The sequence below is a fragment of the Babesia bovis genome, chromosome 3 (assembly GCF_000165395.2).
Source record: "Babesia bovis T2Bo chromosome 3, whole genome shotgun sequence".
In the NCBI taxonomy this organism is placed as follows: domain Eukaryota; phylum Apicomplexa; class Aconoidasida; order Piroplasmida; family Babesiidae; genus Babesia; species Babesia bovis.
In genome coordinates, this window is record NC_010575.1 from 805140 (window position 1) to 821628 (window position 16489).

General features: G+C 37.5%; 7 protein-coding genes across 7 annotated transcripts; 1 reads left to right on the forward strand and 6 right to left on the reverse strand.

The window, feature by feature from the left end:
• Positions 1-139: 139 nt before the first annotated feature.
• BBOV_III003620 (Ring finger domain family protein) lies at positions 140-2872 on the reverse strand (the record flags this gene model as incomplete). The annotated part of the gene is made up of 6 exons (XM_001611444.2): positions 2716-2872; positions 2484-2625; positions 2356-2438; positions 2197-2319; positions 290-2162; positions 140-254 (listed from the first exon to the last, which is right to left on the reverse strand). Exons 1-6 carry the CDS (start codon positions 2717-2719, stop codon positions 140-142), a joined length of 2340 nt encoding a protein of 779 aa, XP_001611494.2. The 5' UTR covers positions 2720-2872.
• Positions 2873-3064: 192 nt separating this feature from the next.
• Positions 3065-4334, reverse strand: BBOV_III003640 (WD domain G-beta repeat family protein). The gene has a single exon (XM_001611446.2). The coding sequence runs from the start codon at positions 4105-4107 to the stop codon at positions 3085-3087; it is 1023 nt and encodes a 340-aa protein (XP_001611496.2). The 5' UTR covers positions 4108-4334; the 3' UTR covers positions 3065-3084.
• BBOV_III003650 (putative integral membrane protein) lies at positions 4277-5806 on the forward strand. The gene is made up of 2 exons (XM_001611447.2): positions 4277-4358; positions 4433-5806. Exons 1-2 carry the CDS (start codon positions 4340-4342, stop codon positions 5467-5469), a joined length of 1056 nt encoding a protein of 351 aa, XP_001611497.1. The 5' UTR covers positions 4277-4339; the 3' UTR covers positions 5470-5806.
• BBOV_III003660 (Kinase phosphorylation family protein) lies at positions 5794-6847 on the reverse strand. The gene is made up of 3 exons (XM_051767788.1): positions 6590-6847; positions 6401-6554; positions 5794-6363 (listed from the first exon to the last, which is right to left on the reverse strand). Exons 1-3 carry the CDS (start codon positions 6696-6698, stop codon positions 6036-6038), a joined length of 591 nt encoding a protein of 196 aa, XP_051623431.1. The 5' UTR covers positions 6699-6847; the 3' UTR covers positions 5794-6035.
• An 87-nt stretch (positions 6848-6934) lies between these two features.
• Positions 6935-8008, reverse strand: BBOV_III003670 (WD domain G-beta repeat family protein). Its single transcript, XM_001611449.2, has one exon. It carries the CDS (start codon positions 7985-7987, stop codon positions 6965-6967), a length of 1023 nt encoding a protein of 340 aa, XP_001611499.1. The 5' UTR covers positions 7988-8008; the 3' UTR covers positions 6935-6964.
• A 328-nt stretch (positions 8009-8336) lies between these two features.
• Positions 8337-10261, reverse strand: BBOV_III003680 (uncharacterized protein). Its single transcript, XM_051767170.1, has 7 exons — positions 9980-10261; positions 9814-9939; positions 9527-9714; positions 9434-9491; positions 9245-9397; positions 8767-9185; positions 8337-8728 (listed from the first exon to the last, which is right to left on the reverse strand). Exons 1-7 carry the CDS (start codon positions 10181-10183, stop codon positions 8392-8394), a joined length of 1485 nt encoding a protein of 494 aa, XP_051623432.1. The 5' UTR covers positions 10184-10261; the 3' UTR covers positions 8337-8391.
• A 2976-nt stretch (positions 10262-13237) lies between these two features.
• Positions 13238-15857, reverse strand: BBOV_III003690 (uncharacterized protein). The gene is made up of 5 exons (XM_001611451.2): positions 14242-15857; positions 13996-14199; positions 13894-13955; positions 13815-13851; positions 13238-13780 (listed from the first exon to the last, which is right to left on the reverse strand). The coding sequence occupies exons 1-5, from the start codon at positions 15830-15832 to the stop codon at positions 13263-13265; spliced, it is 2412 nt and encodes an 803-aa protein (XP_001611501.2). The 5' UTR covers positions 15833-15857; the 3' UTR covers positions 13238-13262.
• Between the last annotated feature and the right edge of the window lie 632 nt (positions 15858-16489).

Sequence of the window (16489 nt, forward strand, 5' to 3'; positions counted from 1 at the left end):
TGACTACACATACGACATATCTGAGCCATGTATTACGCGATAACTTCATGCACAAAAAATTATATAACCGTGCCTTTTAATGGGTTAAAACTAATAAAAGAGTTATCGAAATGGAAAATATTACAATCAATGCGTTCGGTCATATAATAGGCGGTAACGGGTGCCTGCAATTAGGGCATTCCATCTTTACGGAAGTCCAATCCTGCAGACAGCTGCGGTGAAACAAGTGGTCACATGGAGTTATACTCCAGTTGCTGTGTATATATGTGCATATAGTAACAGAACCCACCCCTTAGATTGTTCAATGGAAGTCATACAAATGACACATTCTTGAGGATCGTCCTGCATAAGCTGCGTCCAGGGACGAACGTAATTATAAATCTGTGGTAAAATAGACCATGAAGCAAAACATCTAGCACCACGTAGACGCTGTAGACACATTAACACCAACTGTAGCAGTGTAACCAAAATGATGTATGCTCCAACAGTACGATTTGTCCTACCAGAATCTCGAGAAAATACGTCAAAAGTAAAAGCGTTTTCCTTCAGCATGAATACGTAACAAGGTACATACAAACGTAGTAACGATACCGCTATCACCGTTAGAATGTTAAGCGAATTGCATTGACCACGCCATGCATCAAGAAGTATCTGAGGTATCCAACATAAATAAACTGAAATGAGAAACCAAGGAGAGTCAGGATAATAGGCGTACCAATTTATAATATGAAGAGCTATAAAGCTGAAATAGTAACGATAAAAAAGCTTGAAACGAGCTTGTGTAACCTCCCAACCCTCACGAATGTGCTCAGAATGGTTGGCGCGCCAAATCAATACCAAGTAGCTGTGGTCTACTACACCAACCAAAAAAATCTTTATAAAGATTGAGAAGGTGAAACACAAAATGTTTCTCCAGAAAAGGTTACGATGATAAAAGAAAAAGAAAATATCAAGCAAATCCTGGTAAGAAAACATACTAAATGCAATGATGCTAAGAGTCTTTCCATGAGAACCCTCATCAATGCCCCGTAACTGCTTGCATAACAAAATTATCTCCAACAGCGATTTCATAATAAAGAAAATGGCAAATTGTTGCACCATGACGTCACCATATGACATATCACGTTCCTGACCTTTAAAAGATATAGACACGCCACAGTCATTAGAGACGACACTGCCATGCATTGTATCAACCAGTTGCTGACTTTCCTCGCCTTCAGATATATACGGAATTTTATTATTAGGCGTCACGGGACTCATATTCTCAGCAACTTTGAAATCTGGAGGTTTCGGCTCAGAATATAAAGCATCAAATATGTTGAATTTGCGATCGCATAGATCAGATGTATGCTCGAATTCCTGCAAAAGGAAATGGTTTGTCCCCAAAATGTACAATTCATTAAGTTGACGTAGGGAAATCTGACTCATTTTAGGAAATGGGTGACGCAAAAATGCATTGAAGATGCAAACAGATCCCTGTGATTTACCTTCATACTCATTCCAATCATCCATTGTTAGCGCTAATTTAGGCCAATACTCCTTCAAGGGAGCACGGGAGGTAAAAGGTCCCAATACCGAAGACAATCCTGAGAGATATAACGTGTCAATGTTATTCGTGAATTCCAGGCCAGAGAGTCCAAGATATACACGACGATCCCTCTTAAATGTCCTTCTACCAAACTTTGGTGAATTCCAAAAAGCGAAACGGTTGCCTTCAGGGAGCTCAAAACACAATAGTAAATAGACTCGTACAAAAGAGTCAAGATCCATTTCACGGAATATAATCGTAGCATGCATATTGCCTGTCACACAACCACCAGCATTGTGAGTTTTGCTTCCATCAGGCTCTATGATTGTACGAGAAGTTTCACATACCTCGTACTCACCAGTATAGTAAGTACTGAAAATTCCTATATTGCGCAATGCGACGTCGTTTTTCTCTTCTGACTTTTCGAAGTCCCAAGTATGCATGTTTAACAGTAAATTAAGCATTACAATCATGCCTAGGAGAAGTAAGAAACCAACGAAAAACGTCAGGTTAATTTCGCGGTCATCGTTGTTATCATTGGAAGGGGGACGTGCAGACTGGGCTGGAGTGGAATATACGGATCCTCCTTCCTGCGATGCAATTGAGTTTATTAAATTTTCGGCATCTAGAGCACCTAATGGTGTCGCCGCCATTGTGATATCAAATACGACGGTATTTGTGTCCTTGTTTTTTGGTAAAGTTTACACCCAAATATGAGCCTATGAGTGACAACTGCTCATTGTTGAGAGATGCCAAACCTTTTTCGACTTTTTCAATATGAGAAGATGTCACTGCATTGAATATACGAATTCTACATTACTACAAACCTGGAGTGGATGTAGTTGCAGGATTCGCAATGTCGGAGTTCAATAATCTTGCCAATGTACCTCTTCTCAAGAATTTCCACCATCTAATGCTCTCATGTAAACAATCAACTCTGAAATTATTAACTTACCTACAACATTCAAGTGCAGAACCTACACTGGGAAAATGTGATAACCTAAATCCCTTGTTAGGACGAGGTTGACCACGACCACCGATACGTAAGTGAGTAGCTCCCCACCACTGCTTAGTTACTCGTCCAAAGTGGTTATACACTGCAATGTTTGTGTTTAAGGATTCTATAATATCACAAACAACAAGCATATAAAAACAAAACAGACAAAATAACCAAACACATCACTTACCCATGAACGAAAAAATTGTTAACGTATTCGATAAATCATAGTTATAAAATATAAGATAGTATTATATCACATCCGAAATCGATATGATATTCTCGAAAGAGAAGCTCCATAAAACAACAATAGCTAGAAGTCAAGGCAATAGCATCGTTTAAAGAACATATTACTTAATATAAATAAAAAAAATCGCAGACGTATTCTGAAAGTGATTGCCAAGCGAAATCAGAAGACCAACCCAGATCCACACATACAACCCACGAAGTAAACGATTAAACTTCTACCACGCCATATATAGACATGAAAAATATACACATCAGATATTTATGGTTGTTGTAAATTGTTTCAATACGATCGAGTGTTATCAAAAAGTTATTAAGCACCAACAGATTGCTCCTTGCTTCCTTCCAGGGTAGTGGATAACACATACGCGCCACTCTCGTCGGGGTGGTACACAAAACTTTCGCCATCGCACGAAACAATCAAACGGTCACTGTTGAACGAAACAGAAACGTGTGCCGATAAACGAGCGAGCCGAACACGCTGAATCATTGACCAATCGGGAGAACGCCCAAATAAAAACACATCAGAACCAGTTGCAGCCGCCAAACGACCACCACTCTTGTTCCAACATATGTAACGAACATGAGGAACACACTTAGAATCATTCTCCAAAGAAACCGTCTTCACCAACTGGAACTTGCGCTCAGACAACTCCCAAATCTTCACGCAGCCATCCAAACCACCAGTGGCAAGAAGACAAGGCAAAACAGTCGAACCTCTGTCCATAGTAGCATCATTAACAACGAAAGATACAGTGTTAACACCCCCAAAGTGCCCTTGGAAATTAATCGTCTCAAACGAACCCTCACCAATAATAACACTAACGCGGCCGCTGGGAGAACCAACGGCACACAACAACTCGCCAATGGGAGATACACCGATACTCATGCAGCTTATAGACTTCTGAACATCCATCATCTCATGAAACAATGATAGATAATAACCAGATCCAGAAGAAGAGTGACGGTAAAAGCAAACAGAGTTGTCGCTCAAAACCGCAATCAAAACAGAACCAAACTTAGGAGGAGCCCAGCCAAGAAATACAGGATCGCAACGAGTAGTAGTGCTGCTCACCAAACGTAACGTCGACGAATCGTCAGACGAACCGCTCTTCTCCAGTATCACAATCTCAGGGCCATTTTGCGATCGACAACCAGCAACCAAGAATTTGCAATAATAGTCATATTGCATATCATAAACGTGAACCTTTTTCTGCAGAATCTGGTTCAGATTCACAGACAAGGGGCTCGTGACCGCGTTCATACTGACCAATACACTTTGTAAACCGCAATGAAATAACCGATGATGGATAACATTCAACACATCATTAGGCATACAATAAATCCCTGATTGTAATGGGAAAATACGAAAGCAGACAAACACAATACTATCAACACACCAGGCGCAACTATCAGGTAACCCAGACAACGGACAAGCAGGGGAAACAGAACTACAACGGATGTGTAATAATACACACTAGATACAAATCGATACACACAATATTAAATCGCATAGACGTATACACAGCCCTGCCATACCTTACCAAAAAATACACATACAATGTGCAATGCCACAGGCTCCTCCAGGTATGTTAGTATACCCAAGCCACTCATCTAGTAGTCATCCGGATTTTATTTATTGTTGTTAATACATCTTTCAGGAATATTGCACCGTGAGGTGTATTCGGAGTCGCTTTTTAATCTTGGACTTCTTTTCGAAAGACGGTATAAAGTTCATCAACTATCTGATTTATCGCAACTTCAAAATCGAGCAAAAAATTATCTTGTGAGGTCTTTTGCTACTGGTATCAGCACTACTGTTAAGGAGAATGCTGTAGACACGGATGCTAATTTGGATCAGACAACCCCTTTGACTTTTACTGAGGAGGTTGATAACAAGGATATTGATGCTTTGGAATATGAAGATCATGACATTGTTGATTTGTTAAAGGTAGATGAAGACAAGGATATCAATTTGAACAAATTGGGAACAACTGTAGTCACACTTAAAGACGTATCTAACAGCGTTGTGGAAGATATTACACCTAATAAATTGCCCACTAACGATAATAAGCTGTCCGAAAAACTTTCACACTTGCAACCACATGTGGAAATAAGGAGTGCAGGGTCTTATAAAGCTAGCCCTTCCGTGGATAATGTGCTTGTAAATATTCACGGAGATCATGTAGATAGTGAGGGTGATTGGACATTGCCGAATAATAAGCGCTTAAGGATAGTGGCATTTTTTTGCTTTTTGGCACACATAGTAGTGTCGCTTGTATTTGCCTTAGTCTTATATTTGCATGTACATTTGGACTGGCAAAGAACGGTAAATAATCTCCATATTGTTTTCCCATTCGTTGCATACTTCACAACCAGAGTTGTTTTGCAAGGTTATTTCGATTGGGAATTCAAGAGTCTTATTCGACCATTCATGTCAATGTCTACGATAATTGGCCCAGGTGTCAACAAAGCAAGGATACTAAAGGGCGCGGCAAATAATATCTGTTTAATTCTTGCAGTTGCAACCGCTGCCTTACCATGTCATGTAGTGGATGATATAGAACCACGGAAAACCTTAAGCCATTTGTATTACGGCATATTTACTGCTCTCTTGATTACTGATATAGTGGCGGTAGCAGTCCATCATTATCTAATAAACAGGCATGTTGCAAGATTGATGTATAAGAAACCATAATGAATATTCTCAACTGTCTGGACACAATTTCACGGGCTCTAAAAAGTGGCTTCATAAGCTCCATCACGGCAAAAGCAACAAGCAATATAGACGCCGTATATCCAACGAACTCAGTTATCAAACCCATATATTGGATTCACGAGACACCAATCGAGATGGAATTACGGCGCAGAGTATATAAATCGTATAAAAGGCGAGTTCTTGGGTTACCTTCTACTAAATCACGGCGAAGGCATGCACAGAACCTCAGATAACTTCATATGCCTTTACTCTATAATTAATGGATGTAATCCCACGTCGACATATATTAGAATCATGTACACTCATGCATACAATGTGTAATAATTAGTGCGATTTGTTTGTATTCGAAATTTCCGTATTTTCATTTAGCTCTCCGGACAATAACCGTCGTGCGTGTTATTGGCTTTTATTGATATCAGAAAGCGACATGTTCTCCATATAGGTATTATTTTTCCAGTGAAAGCTTGTTGATTTTGGTAACACATTTAGTTAGAGCTTCATTCACATGTATGGGAAATCTTAAAATGTCTTGCATACTAAACGAATCAGCGTGAATAGCTGCGCCTGGAACGTCGGCCGCTATGCCGGGAAGTAGGACGGCTGCGGCTTGACCGGTGATAAGTGCGGCGTTCATAACTACGGCTGCGACTACGTGATCGATAATCATACCGATATTTCTTAACCGTTTTACCGGCATCCATGCGTTGGCTGCAATCCGATGTATGCCTATTAGATTGCTTCAGTTTCGTGTCTTCTAACCTAACCCCGTCACTGGGAAGGTTGGGTTTCTCACCATCCCCAACTAACTTACGTAAAGATTCCACATCAGTTGGACGTGACTTCAGAAGCATCAGACGTTTTGGTTTCGAGCCCCTGGAGCAATATGTCATGTAATATATAAAAAACATACAACATTTCCAACATAAGCTCATCCTCGTAAAGCTTAATTAGTTGTAGCTCCTCATTCGGATCCCCTTCGGTTGCTTTGTTATCATTTTTCAAATACCAATCGTGCTTATAGAAATGGTTTTTATACTTAACCGTGCCAATTTTTACACTGTGACCTGGTGTACATGAATTATATATAATAGAATCTCACCTAGATAGTGTTCACGTTCTTTGTTATCACAATTTTTTATATCTTCCCACTTAAATTGCTCTCGTCCACCTCTGGTCCCTTCTCTAGGAGGACTTAAACGAATGTCCATAATGGTGATGAAAAAAATACATATGTATGAAGTCAAGGAAATAACCAAACGGCATTAGTAACCATCATATAACACAATTAAAATATTTAAATATAATATAAGCGTAATGGTGGCAGCAGCAATTAATGAATGTACATACGAGTCAAAATGAATTATTAACATATAGTACAACAATATTAATGAATAAGGACGATAATATTATACACATCAGATATTTATGGTTGTTGTAAATTGTTTCAATACGATCGAGTGTTATCAAAAAGTTATTAAGCACCAACAGATTGCTCCTTGCTTCCTTCCAGGGTAGTGGATAACACATACGCGCCACTCTCGTCGGGGTGGTACACAAAACTTTCGCCATCGCACGAAACAATCAAACGGTCACTGTTGAACGAAACAGAAACGTGTGCCGATAAACGAGCGAGCCGAACACGCTGAATCATTGACCAATCGGGAGAACGCCCAAATAAAAACACATCAGAACCAGTTGCAGCCGCCAAACGACCACCACTCTTGTTCCAACATATGTAACGAACATGAGGAACACACTTAGAATCATTCTCCAAAGAAACCGTCTTCACCAACTGGAACTTGCGCTCAGACAACTCCCAAATCTTCACGCAGCCATCCAAACCACCAGTGGCAAGAAGACAAGGCAAAACAGTCGAACCTCTGTCCATAGTAGCATCATTAACAACGAAAGATACAGTGTTAACACCCCCAAAGTGCCCTTGGAAATTAATCGTCTCAAACGAACCCTCACCAATAATAACACTAACGCGGCCGCTGGGAGAACCAACGGCACACAACAACTCGCCAATGGGAGATACACCGATACTCATGCAGCTTATAGACTTCTGAACATCCATCATCTCATGAAACAATGATAGATAATAACCAGATCCAGAAGAAGAGTGACGGTAAAAGCAAACAGAGTTGTCGCTCAAAACCGCAATCAAAACAGAACCAAACTTAGGAGGAGCCCAGCCAAGAAATACAGGATCGCAACGAGTAGTAGTGCTGCTCACCAAACGTAACGTCGACGAATCGTCAGACGAACCGCTCTTCTCCAGTATCACAATCTCAGGGCCATTTTGCGATCGACAACCAGCAACCAAGAATTTGCAATAATAGTCATATTGCATATCATAAACGTGAACCTTTTTCTGCAGAATCTGGTTCAGATTCACAGACAAGGGGCTCGTGACCGCGTTCATACTGACCAATACACTTTGTAAACCGCAATGAAATAACCGATGATGGATAACATTCAACACATCATTAGGCATACAATAAATCCCTGATTGTAATGGGAAAATACGAAAGCAGACAAACACAATACTATCAACACACCAGGCGCAACTATCAGGTAACCCAGACAACGGACAAGCAGGGGAAACAGAACTACAACGGATGTGTAATAATACACACTAGATACAAATCGATACACACAATATTAAATCGCATAGACGTATACACAGCCCTGCCATACCTTACCAAAAAATACACATACAATGTGCAATGCCACAGGCTCCTCCAGGTATGTTAGTATACCCAAGCCACTCATCTAGTAGTCATCCGGATTTTATTTCTGCTTAGTTATATAATGCGGTTGGATTTATGCACATTAGTTAATTAGTCGTCAATCTGTTTTTTTGCCTGCGGACTATAGTATATGCTGTCTTTTCTCCATTCAGTATTTTAAATCTTGCAGCAAGTCATCAGGCTTGTGTATGCGGGTATTGGCTCCTTTACCCGTTAAAATCTCCCAGATATTCCGTCCAACTATCGACCTTTTTATTGCGTAATAATAGTCTGTGTTGCATGTGTTGAACAGATTAGCGTGTCCACCGTCACGAAACAGGTGTATGTTTACGTGTGATGGTAAAATCCCTTTGCTTAACTCATTGTGTAGCATTTCTGTGGTAGTTATGGGATCGCTTGAACCCTGCATAATATACACTTTGGCACACGTTTCAGGATTCCGTAAGAATGTTTGAAGAGATAGCTTGTCGATGTGATGTCCATCTCTGTATGTTATATTAAAAACAAACAGCGGAAATCCTACCCGTCTGCCGATAAAAGAAGCTGTTCAGTCAGCCACTTTACATAATCCGATGAGGCGTTAACTATGTGATCTCGTACATTGGCAACCGGAGATTCCATAATGATACGATCAACTGCTACTTTGCTTAAAATGTTAGAATCCATAGCTTTTATATATGGACAAGCAGATTCTACGGAATGATCGAGGTGGCCATTATTGTGTTTGAACTTGGTTACAATTTCATTAAACAATAAGGCGCTTAACGAACTGATGGATTGTGTGTATAGACTGAGCTGGTCAACTCCTAATTCATTTTGAAGATACGCAGCTGCATCGTATATGTCCGTAACACCCTTCAAACCAATGTTTGTCTCAAACGACTTTCCAATATCATCGTGCAAATCCAGAATCAGTATGTGGTGTGTGTCCAGACATCCCAACTGTATATAATTATCGTATAAATGGATGGCTATGAGCTTTGACGCCAACTTATGCCTACCTTGCTCAGCGTGTCAGCAAACTGCAAACAGGATTGCATATTTCCAAACCATCCATGAAGCAATATAAAGGCTTTATTGGTATTTGTACTTCTTGATCGTATGAGCCAACTTCGTATTGGTTTTTTGCCAATAAAACTTGATGGAATATCCACCTGAAAAGCATAGTGCATCGGGTCAAAAAAAAATACCTTGCTGTATGGTAAGTTGAAGGTTTCAGGGGTAGCATCCACTGGAATACCCAATTTGCTGTAAGCATATAAATATCATAAGTTTTGCCTTACTTTGTTATATAACGATCATTAAGACGATTATTCAACAAATTCCCTACACCTGATCCTAAGGGGCTTATTATGAAAAGGTGTAAGTATGATTGCGCCACTTTGTGCTTTAAATATTCTGCTAGATGGACGAATATCCGGCTCAGAAGGGTTTTGAATACATCCTCAAGTTTCTTTACTTCGGAGTAAATCTAACAGTAAAATGACAATTGTGTCATAAAAGTGTCAATATATGATCAATAATGGTATTTATAGTGCTCATCTAATATGTAATGTAGACAGCGGCCTACCTGGTCCTTAGCAACCTCATAGTCTGTATCGATGTCCTCTTCCTCAGGTATCCCCTCATCCGATATTGACGCAATCATTGCCATCCGATCGGAATAAGCATTCAAATGTCGTGATCTCAATGATGTCTAATTAACGCAATGCAATTTGATGTAGAGTGTATCTTACCTGTAGCGATGTTGGACATGATAAATAACGGTCCGATTGGTAATCTTTGCCAGAAACATTAATCGTAGCTAATGTCGGCTTAATTGAATGCTGCAAACTGTTTGCGATAGTTGTACAGAGGAAGAAAACGATAGACATCATTTTGAAGACACGGGTTCCCACGCCCTTGAGGAAGGACGGTCTGCACACTGGCCGTGTCTTCATCCTTATTCGATTTGTAAGATTCCACACATCTCCTATATTTAAATTGTAGGATTTGATGTGCTACTTAATTTGTTTCTTATTGATATGCGACGAAGGTAATAAACCTTCAAGCTCAATGAGGTTACACCGTGTTGTCAGGCAAATGGATAAGTTCAATATTTTTAATATTGTTTTTGTATATGTGATTATATATTTATCAGAGTATAAATGCTGTTTAAAATCTCAAAATGGTGTTACATTCCTCACGTGCTTCACCGGGAATTTCGTATCATTTTATTATATGTTTTGGCGTATAGCTCTTACATTATATCTGCGGTGCTGACACTTATAATCCATTTTGGTAGAAGATGTTTACATTATGTTCAGGATAAAAGTATGTGTTATGTCATATATTATTCCATTTCATTTTGATAAATGACTCCTTTGGAGTGACGGAATGCGCGTTTGTCTAATTTTATAATAAAATAATTATCATCCGTCAAATTTAGTTGTAATGATGAGTTTGTCAAGCCGTAGTAACTATTGCACCCGAAGATGTTTAACATAAATCTGTTTAAACGTGACATGTCATATGGAAAAATGAAGAGAGTAATCGTCATTTAATAACACAGAGCCATCTAAGGCTTATCATTGATGATATAAAGCATTGGCAATATGGAATTCGTGTTTCTAAGCCTGATTGGGCTTAGTTATAGTTACCACTGCCAATAAAACTCAAAATCACTTTAAGTATCCCTGAGGTCTAAATATTATTACCATAATAAGGCATAACTCTATTTATTTCAATGTGAGCAACCAAAAAATCTCTCATATAAACTCATGTTTCTTATGGTGTACAAAGTAATATATGTAGCTATAAATTACTTTCTAAAGTGATACTATAATGTATGTAACAGTCATTTCAGTTCTTAATAAGATCATATGCCTTTGGCGATGATTTTAAATACGGTAGTGTTCACCAGGAGATACCCAATAGTGTAAAGTAATATGCCGTTATATAAATAGACTAGTATACCTTTTAGGTATGTTACTAAATTCAATATAGTGTTGTAATAAGTGAGGTTTGCGGCTACAACATGACGTGCAGAGAGTTTGTAACCTTAACATGTATTTATAAATCAATATGTTTTGTTAAGGCACTCTTTTTATAAAAGTAGATTCTGCAAATGTGGAATGCAGTCATGTGAATCAGGTTTATCTGACCAACATTATACTTTGTATCTACGTAATGGTATGTGGATAACATCTGCATGCTTTCTTGAAGTTTCATGGTAACATTTCTATGACATGCTTGGTAAATACGAAGTTAATTACAAACCTACATACGACTCTACATATGTATGGTACAAATCGCTGACTTGTGAATAGTCAACGATATTTTCCTAATTTTAATAATATGCCATATGCGTTTCCATTGTTGTTACCTGCAAAATCGGTAGGCTTCAAACAATTTTTTCGTATCTTATATATTCCTATGTACTAACTCAATGCATTAAATTCAATGGTAAAGTTAATCACGCATAAGAACCATATGATGTATGGTAAAAGAACACTAGATTAAAGGGGATGAACACGACCCCATATTTGATTTTTATTATCTTTAAAACCACTTTATGTGTCAATAAAATGTACCCAATATTGCCCGACATTTTGTAATGTATATTTATTGCAACAGTGCTGCCACCATAATGTTTGCACCACATAATGTGGTGAAAAGCACCTCTATTGATTCGTATATAAATAACACGAAATCAAAATTCAATTGTAAGACTTTTCTTGGCAACATATCTATAATTGATTGCTGTGGTTTCAAATTGAATATGTTTTAAAATGTTGGGCAGTATGGCATATCAAGTCATACGCTGGCTATGCCATATAAGCTGAATAACAGAGACTTCAATCGTTCTTCCAAAACGTTAGAGTCATTCGTATTACCTATCTCAACATGCTAATCTCTGTTGTACGATTGTTGCCCAAATAATATGGAAAGGTCAGATTATCTATTACCTGCATCAACCCAACGTCCGATAATTGTTACGTGGAACAGCATTTTGTTTACTTCACCCTAATGAAACGATATCTTTGTATCTTAGCATGCAGTGAAATGATGCATTTTTATCATTTCATAAATTTATTCTTCATGTTTTATCAATATACTCTGTAGTGGTGTTATTTCGAAAGTCGCAATGTTGCATGTATTAGATTTTTTTAAAATAGTGAAATCATGTGATAGATCTAATGATGCTTTACATATGTAGGGGAAATTCGGAGATTGTGAAACCACAGTCCCATGTGAACTACATGACAATCATGTATGATATTTGACATTAAAAGTGGACTTCTTACAACATCACCATTTAATATAATATCTCTCTTTTATGTAGACTACATAATATGATATTTTTCGTAACCACTTTGACAAAGTAATAGGACAGCACTAACGATTTCTACATCATCGTTGTGGTGGAAGATCTAACAAAGTTTCTAGAGCCATATACCAACTCTGACTTTTACATATAATCTAGTATATTGCAAACATGCTTTCATGTTGACTTTTATATTGGGATGTTCAAAGGGTACTTTCCCGCCATTCCTAGTGATACTTCTCCAGGTACTAAGTATAACCTTTTGATGCATTTGCCATTAAATATGATTTCACAAACTCATCGTGAAAAATAAATGCATATACTGGTCCTATAACACTGTTTATTTACGATTGAGGAACTTCTACAGGTTTCTCTCAGGTTCGTAATAAATAATGGTGGATTAATTTTTCACTACATATAATCGTTAAGCCAAACAATCTGTTTGCATAGATATGTTTTGACAATTTTAGATTTTATTAATGCATATCTATCATACGGATTCCGTTATTTAACGTTCGAGTTGATGTTCTAGTTACTACCACTACAAAGTGCGAATATATGTAAATTCGATATAAAATGTATATACATTAATATATTGCATCACAAAATCTATCTTAATACTCGTCTGGTATACATTCTTGCCATTGTCGGCTAATTAAAAAGACTATAAAACGACTATTGTTATTGGAAATGGAGTTGAGACGACAAATATCTTATTCTATAAAGGCAATATTTGACAACTGATTGCCAATGTTTTTGCGGTGTTCTTCACCCTTTGCAAATAATGCCGATTCTAACTTAGCCAGACTATTATCATGTTCCTTTATTTGCTGTTCCAGGGCCATAAAAGTAGGTTCCATTTTCATTATTTCTTTCGATTGACGAAATGAACATTCTATTTGTGCTAATTTAAAATAGTAAGCAAAGTCAAATATTCCATCATTAGCAACTGGAGAAATCCCAATATTTGTTTGAGGTACATGTGGTGGTGCTTCTCTAATTTCACCTTCATTCACTAAATTACTCATTTGTATATAATCAAACAGTTCCAATTCATCTATATCCAATGGAATAGGCCCATTTCGTTTAGCATGAGATGGACTTCCCATCACATTTACCGGAATTACAGGTGGTTCTTCCAGTTGAATCCAAGCCGAAAGACTGGCAAAATATATATTGGGATCGTATTTATCTGCTTCATCAAACAAGTGTAGCATATTTTTGATTACGCCTGTGTACTATCATGTTATGGGAATCTTTCTTACTCTTCGTTTTGTTATTGTTCACCTTAGAGAAACCCTTCTATAAGGTTTTTGATAATGTCGGTCGAATATATAAACTCACCTCTAACTCAGCTTGATTCAATATACTGCTTAGAAAGCTATGAAAACTTTTTTTACTTTTGCCTGACAAATAGGGTTATACTAATGGGTTTAAAAAACATACTTGCTGTCAATGAACTGCGATACTTCGAAAAATTTGAATTCGTCTGTCTTAAAAAATCCATTGCGCATCGTTTTGCACTATTATCTTTTAGTTCTTCTTCTTCGACAAAATTGTCTGTGGCTATGCCCTCTACGATAAAACTTTTTAGCATATTTACATTTTCCTTAATTTTCTTAGGAACAATAACCAATGCGATACTCCCTCCTGCAAACGTAAGATATGAAGCATCTAATCTGTTACACTTACGTGCACTGTGGACGTTGCTTGTGGGAGTTCTAGCCGTAGAATCAGGATTAAACATTTGCACCATTTTCAATCCCGATTCAAATAAATATGTCCTTTTAATTTCATTTTCCAAGGATTTCTTGATCATTCTAAGCAGTGATAAATGCCTCTCAAATGACTCTTTTCGACAAATCAAAACCCATTCGGCAGGGGTAGGTTTACCCAGTGTATGGATGTTGCTTGAATGACTTGTTTTAACTTGCTCATACAGTTTTTTATGAGCTTGCTTATCATAATCCTTTTGATTTTCTGATAGACGTGTGAAACTTTTCAGCCTTTCTATATCCCCCTGTTCTACGCTCTGTGCTAAACGTTTCAATCTAGATTGCATTTGAACAATAAAGTTGCTAAGTTGACCAATTTCGGTTAGTACAACATTTATTTGACTATTAGAGTTATTGCAATCAACATTAAGCACTCCTTTTCTATTTGCTGCTGATTTTCGATTATGTTGCACCATATTCGCCACTTTGCCTTTTTCTTGCAGATCTACATTTAAAACTACTTGCTCTATGTCATCCATGAGATGGTTGAATATATTCTGATCTTGGCTTTGCCCAATTATAATCCTAAGGAGTTCAGAATCGAATGTTTCAGCATCTTTTGATCTACAAAACAATTCTGCCTTTGCTTTTAGATCTTTAGCAGTATGAGATATAATTTTTGATATATCATCTAATAATGAATTCTTATGTGCTGCACAATCCTTTGCTTCTATGCATGAGCCCTTGTTCTGCAAAGGATGCCTCCATGTTTGCTGTGATTTTGCATTACGTATAGAAGACATACATTTAGACACCTTTGCACTAAAATTAGACAATTCATTATCCATCGTATCACACGGAACATGTTGTTTGGTTTCTTTGAGCACGATTGGAGTAAGGCTTTTGCTATGTAGATATGACATACCACATGCGAATTTCCTTTGTCTCAGTGTAGCATTCGATGCTGATGGCGTATCAAAAGAAATCTTATCATCATAACCAATATTTTGATTGTCCCATAAGGATTGGAGCTGCTCTAGCAAAGCATCATTATCAATCATCTCAGCATATTTTTGTCGATTTAAATCATTCAATTCTTGAACAATTGAGTTAATAATACAGTTTGTAAATTTCCATTGTATTGGGCATCTTTTTTCCAATCTATCGAACCATTGCTGCTTTGATATCAAGAAAAGGAATGCTAAAAACAGCTCACGGGGTTCTTGTATTTCGTCTAATGTAATTTTAGATATACGAGGATATTCTAGCTGTTCGAGAGTCGAATATGTTAATATGTTTAGAGCATCGTGGATATGGCATTGCGTTTCACCGTTGAGAGATTCTATTATAACCCTCAACTTTTCATTTTCAAGCTTTATATCATCCATCCCATTGATAAAATATCTATGGTTATTAAAATGACTTGCCAAACATAAACCGATAATCAGTTGGTGTAATGGTCGAAGCAATGTTTGCCCCCCTCTGAGGATATCAGTTTCCTCGGGAACCTCGACATCTGTCAGTCCCAATAAGTCTTTAATCTCGATTACAATATCTGTCAATGTCATTTTACCATTTTATAACATTATCACAATAGGAAAGAGTAGCGTCACTACGACAAAATCTTTAGTTAAACAAATGTTCAAAAGTGACGTCTTATTGACGTTAAAGTGCTTACTATACATCTAAAAATCTATAGCCTACATACCACGTGGCTCAAAATACAAGAAAACTCTTCGATGAAAATTCACAATGGTATTCAGCAACGGTGTTGGCTACTTGCACGTAGAAGTTCGAATATGGGTCAACAAGACGGTTCAAGATAAAAATACAAGTTCGAAAGAATGAAAACATTCTGGCCCAGAGAGAAGACCTTTTGAGAATTATTTTGGTACTATTAATAAAGATAGCTGTTAGCATTATCAAAAGTAAGGTTGAACAATGTAATATGGCGTTGATAACGAATATGATCTCTTTTAACACGTCGAATAATGCGATACAATGTATATGAACATTATGAAGCTACGTTGTAATAGCATCGCGGCACATAATGTTAATTGGACGTAAGGATGCCGCGGCGCTGATTATCCAAATCATCTCAAAGTAAAGAATTAGCAAAGCCAATTTGACCACTGCTGTAACACACTAAAATGCCACGTTTATTTATATTAAAAAATATCCAGACAAAATGCAGACAGTCAACATTACATGTATACGCATTAATA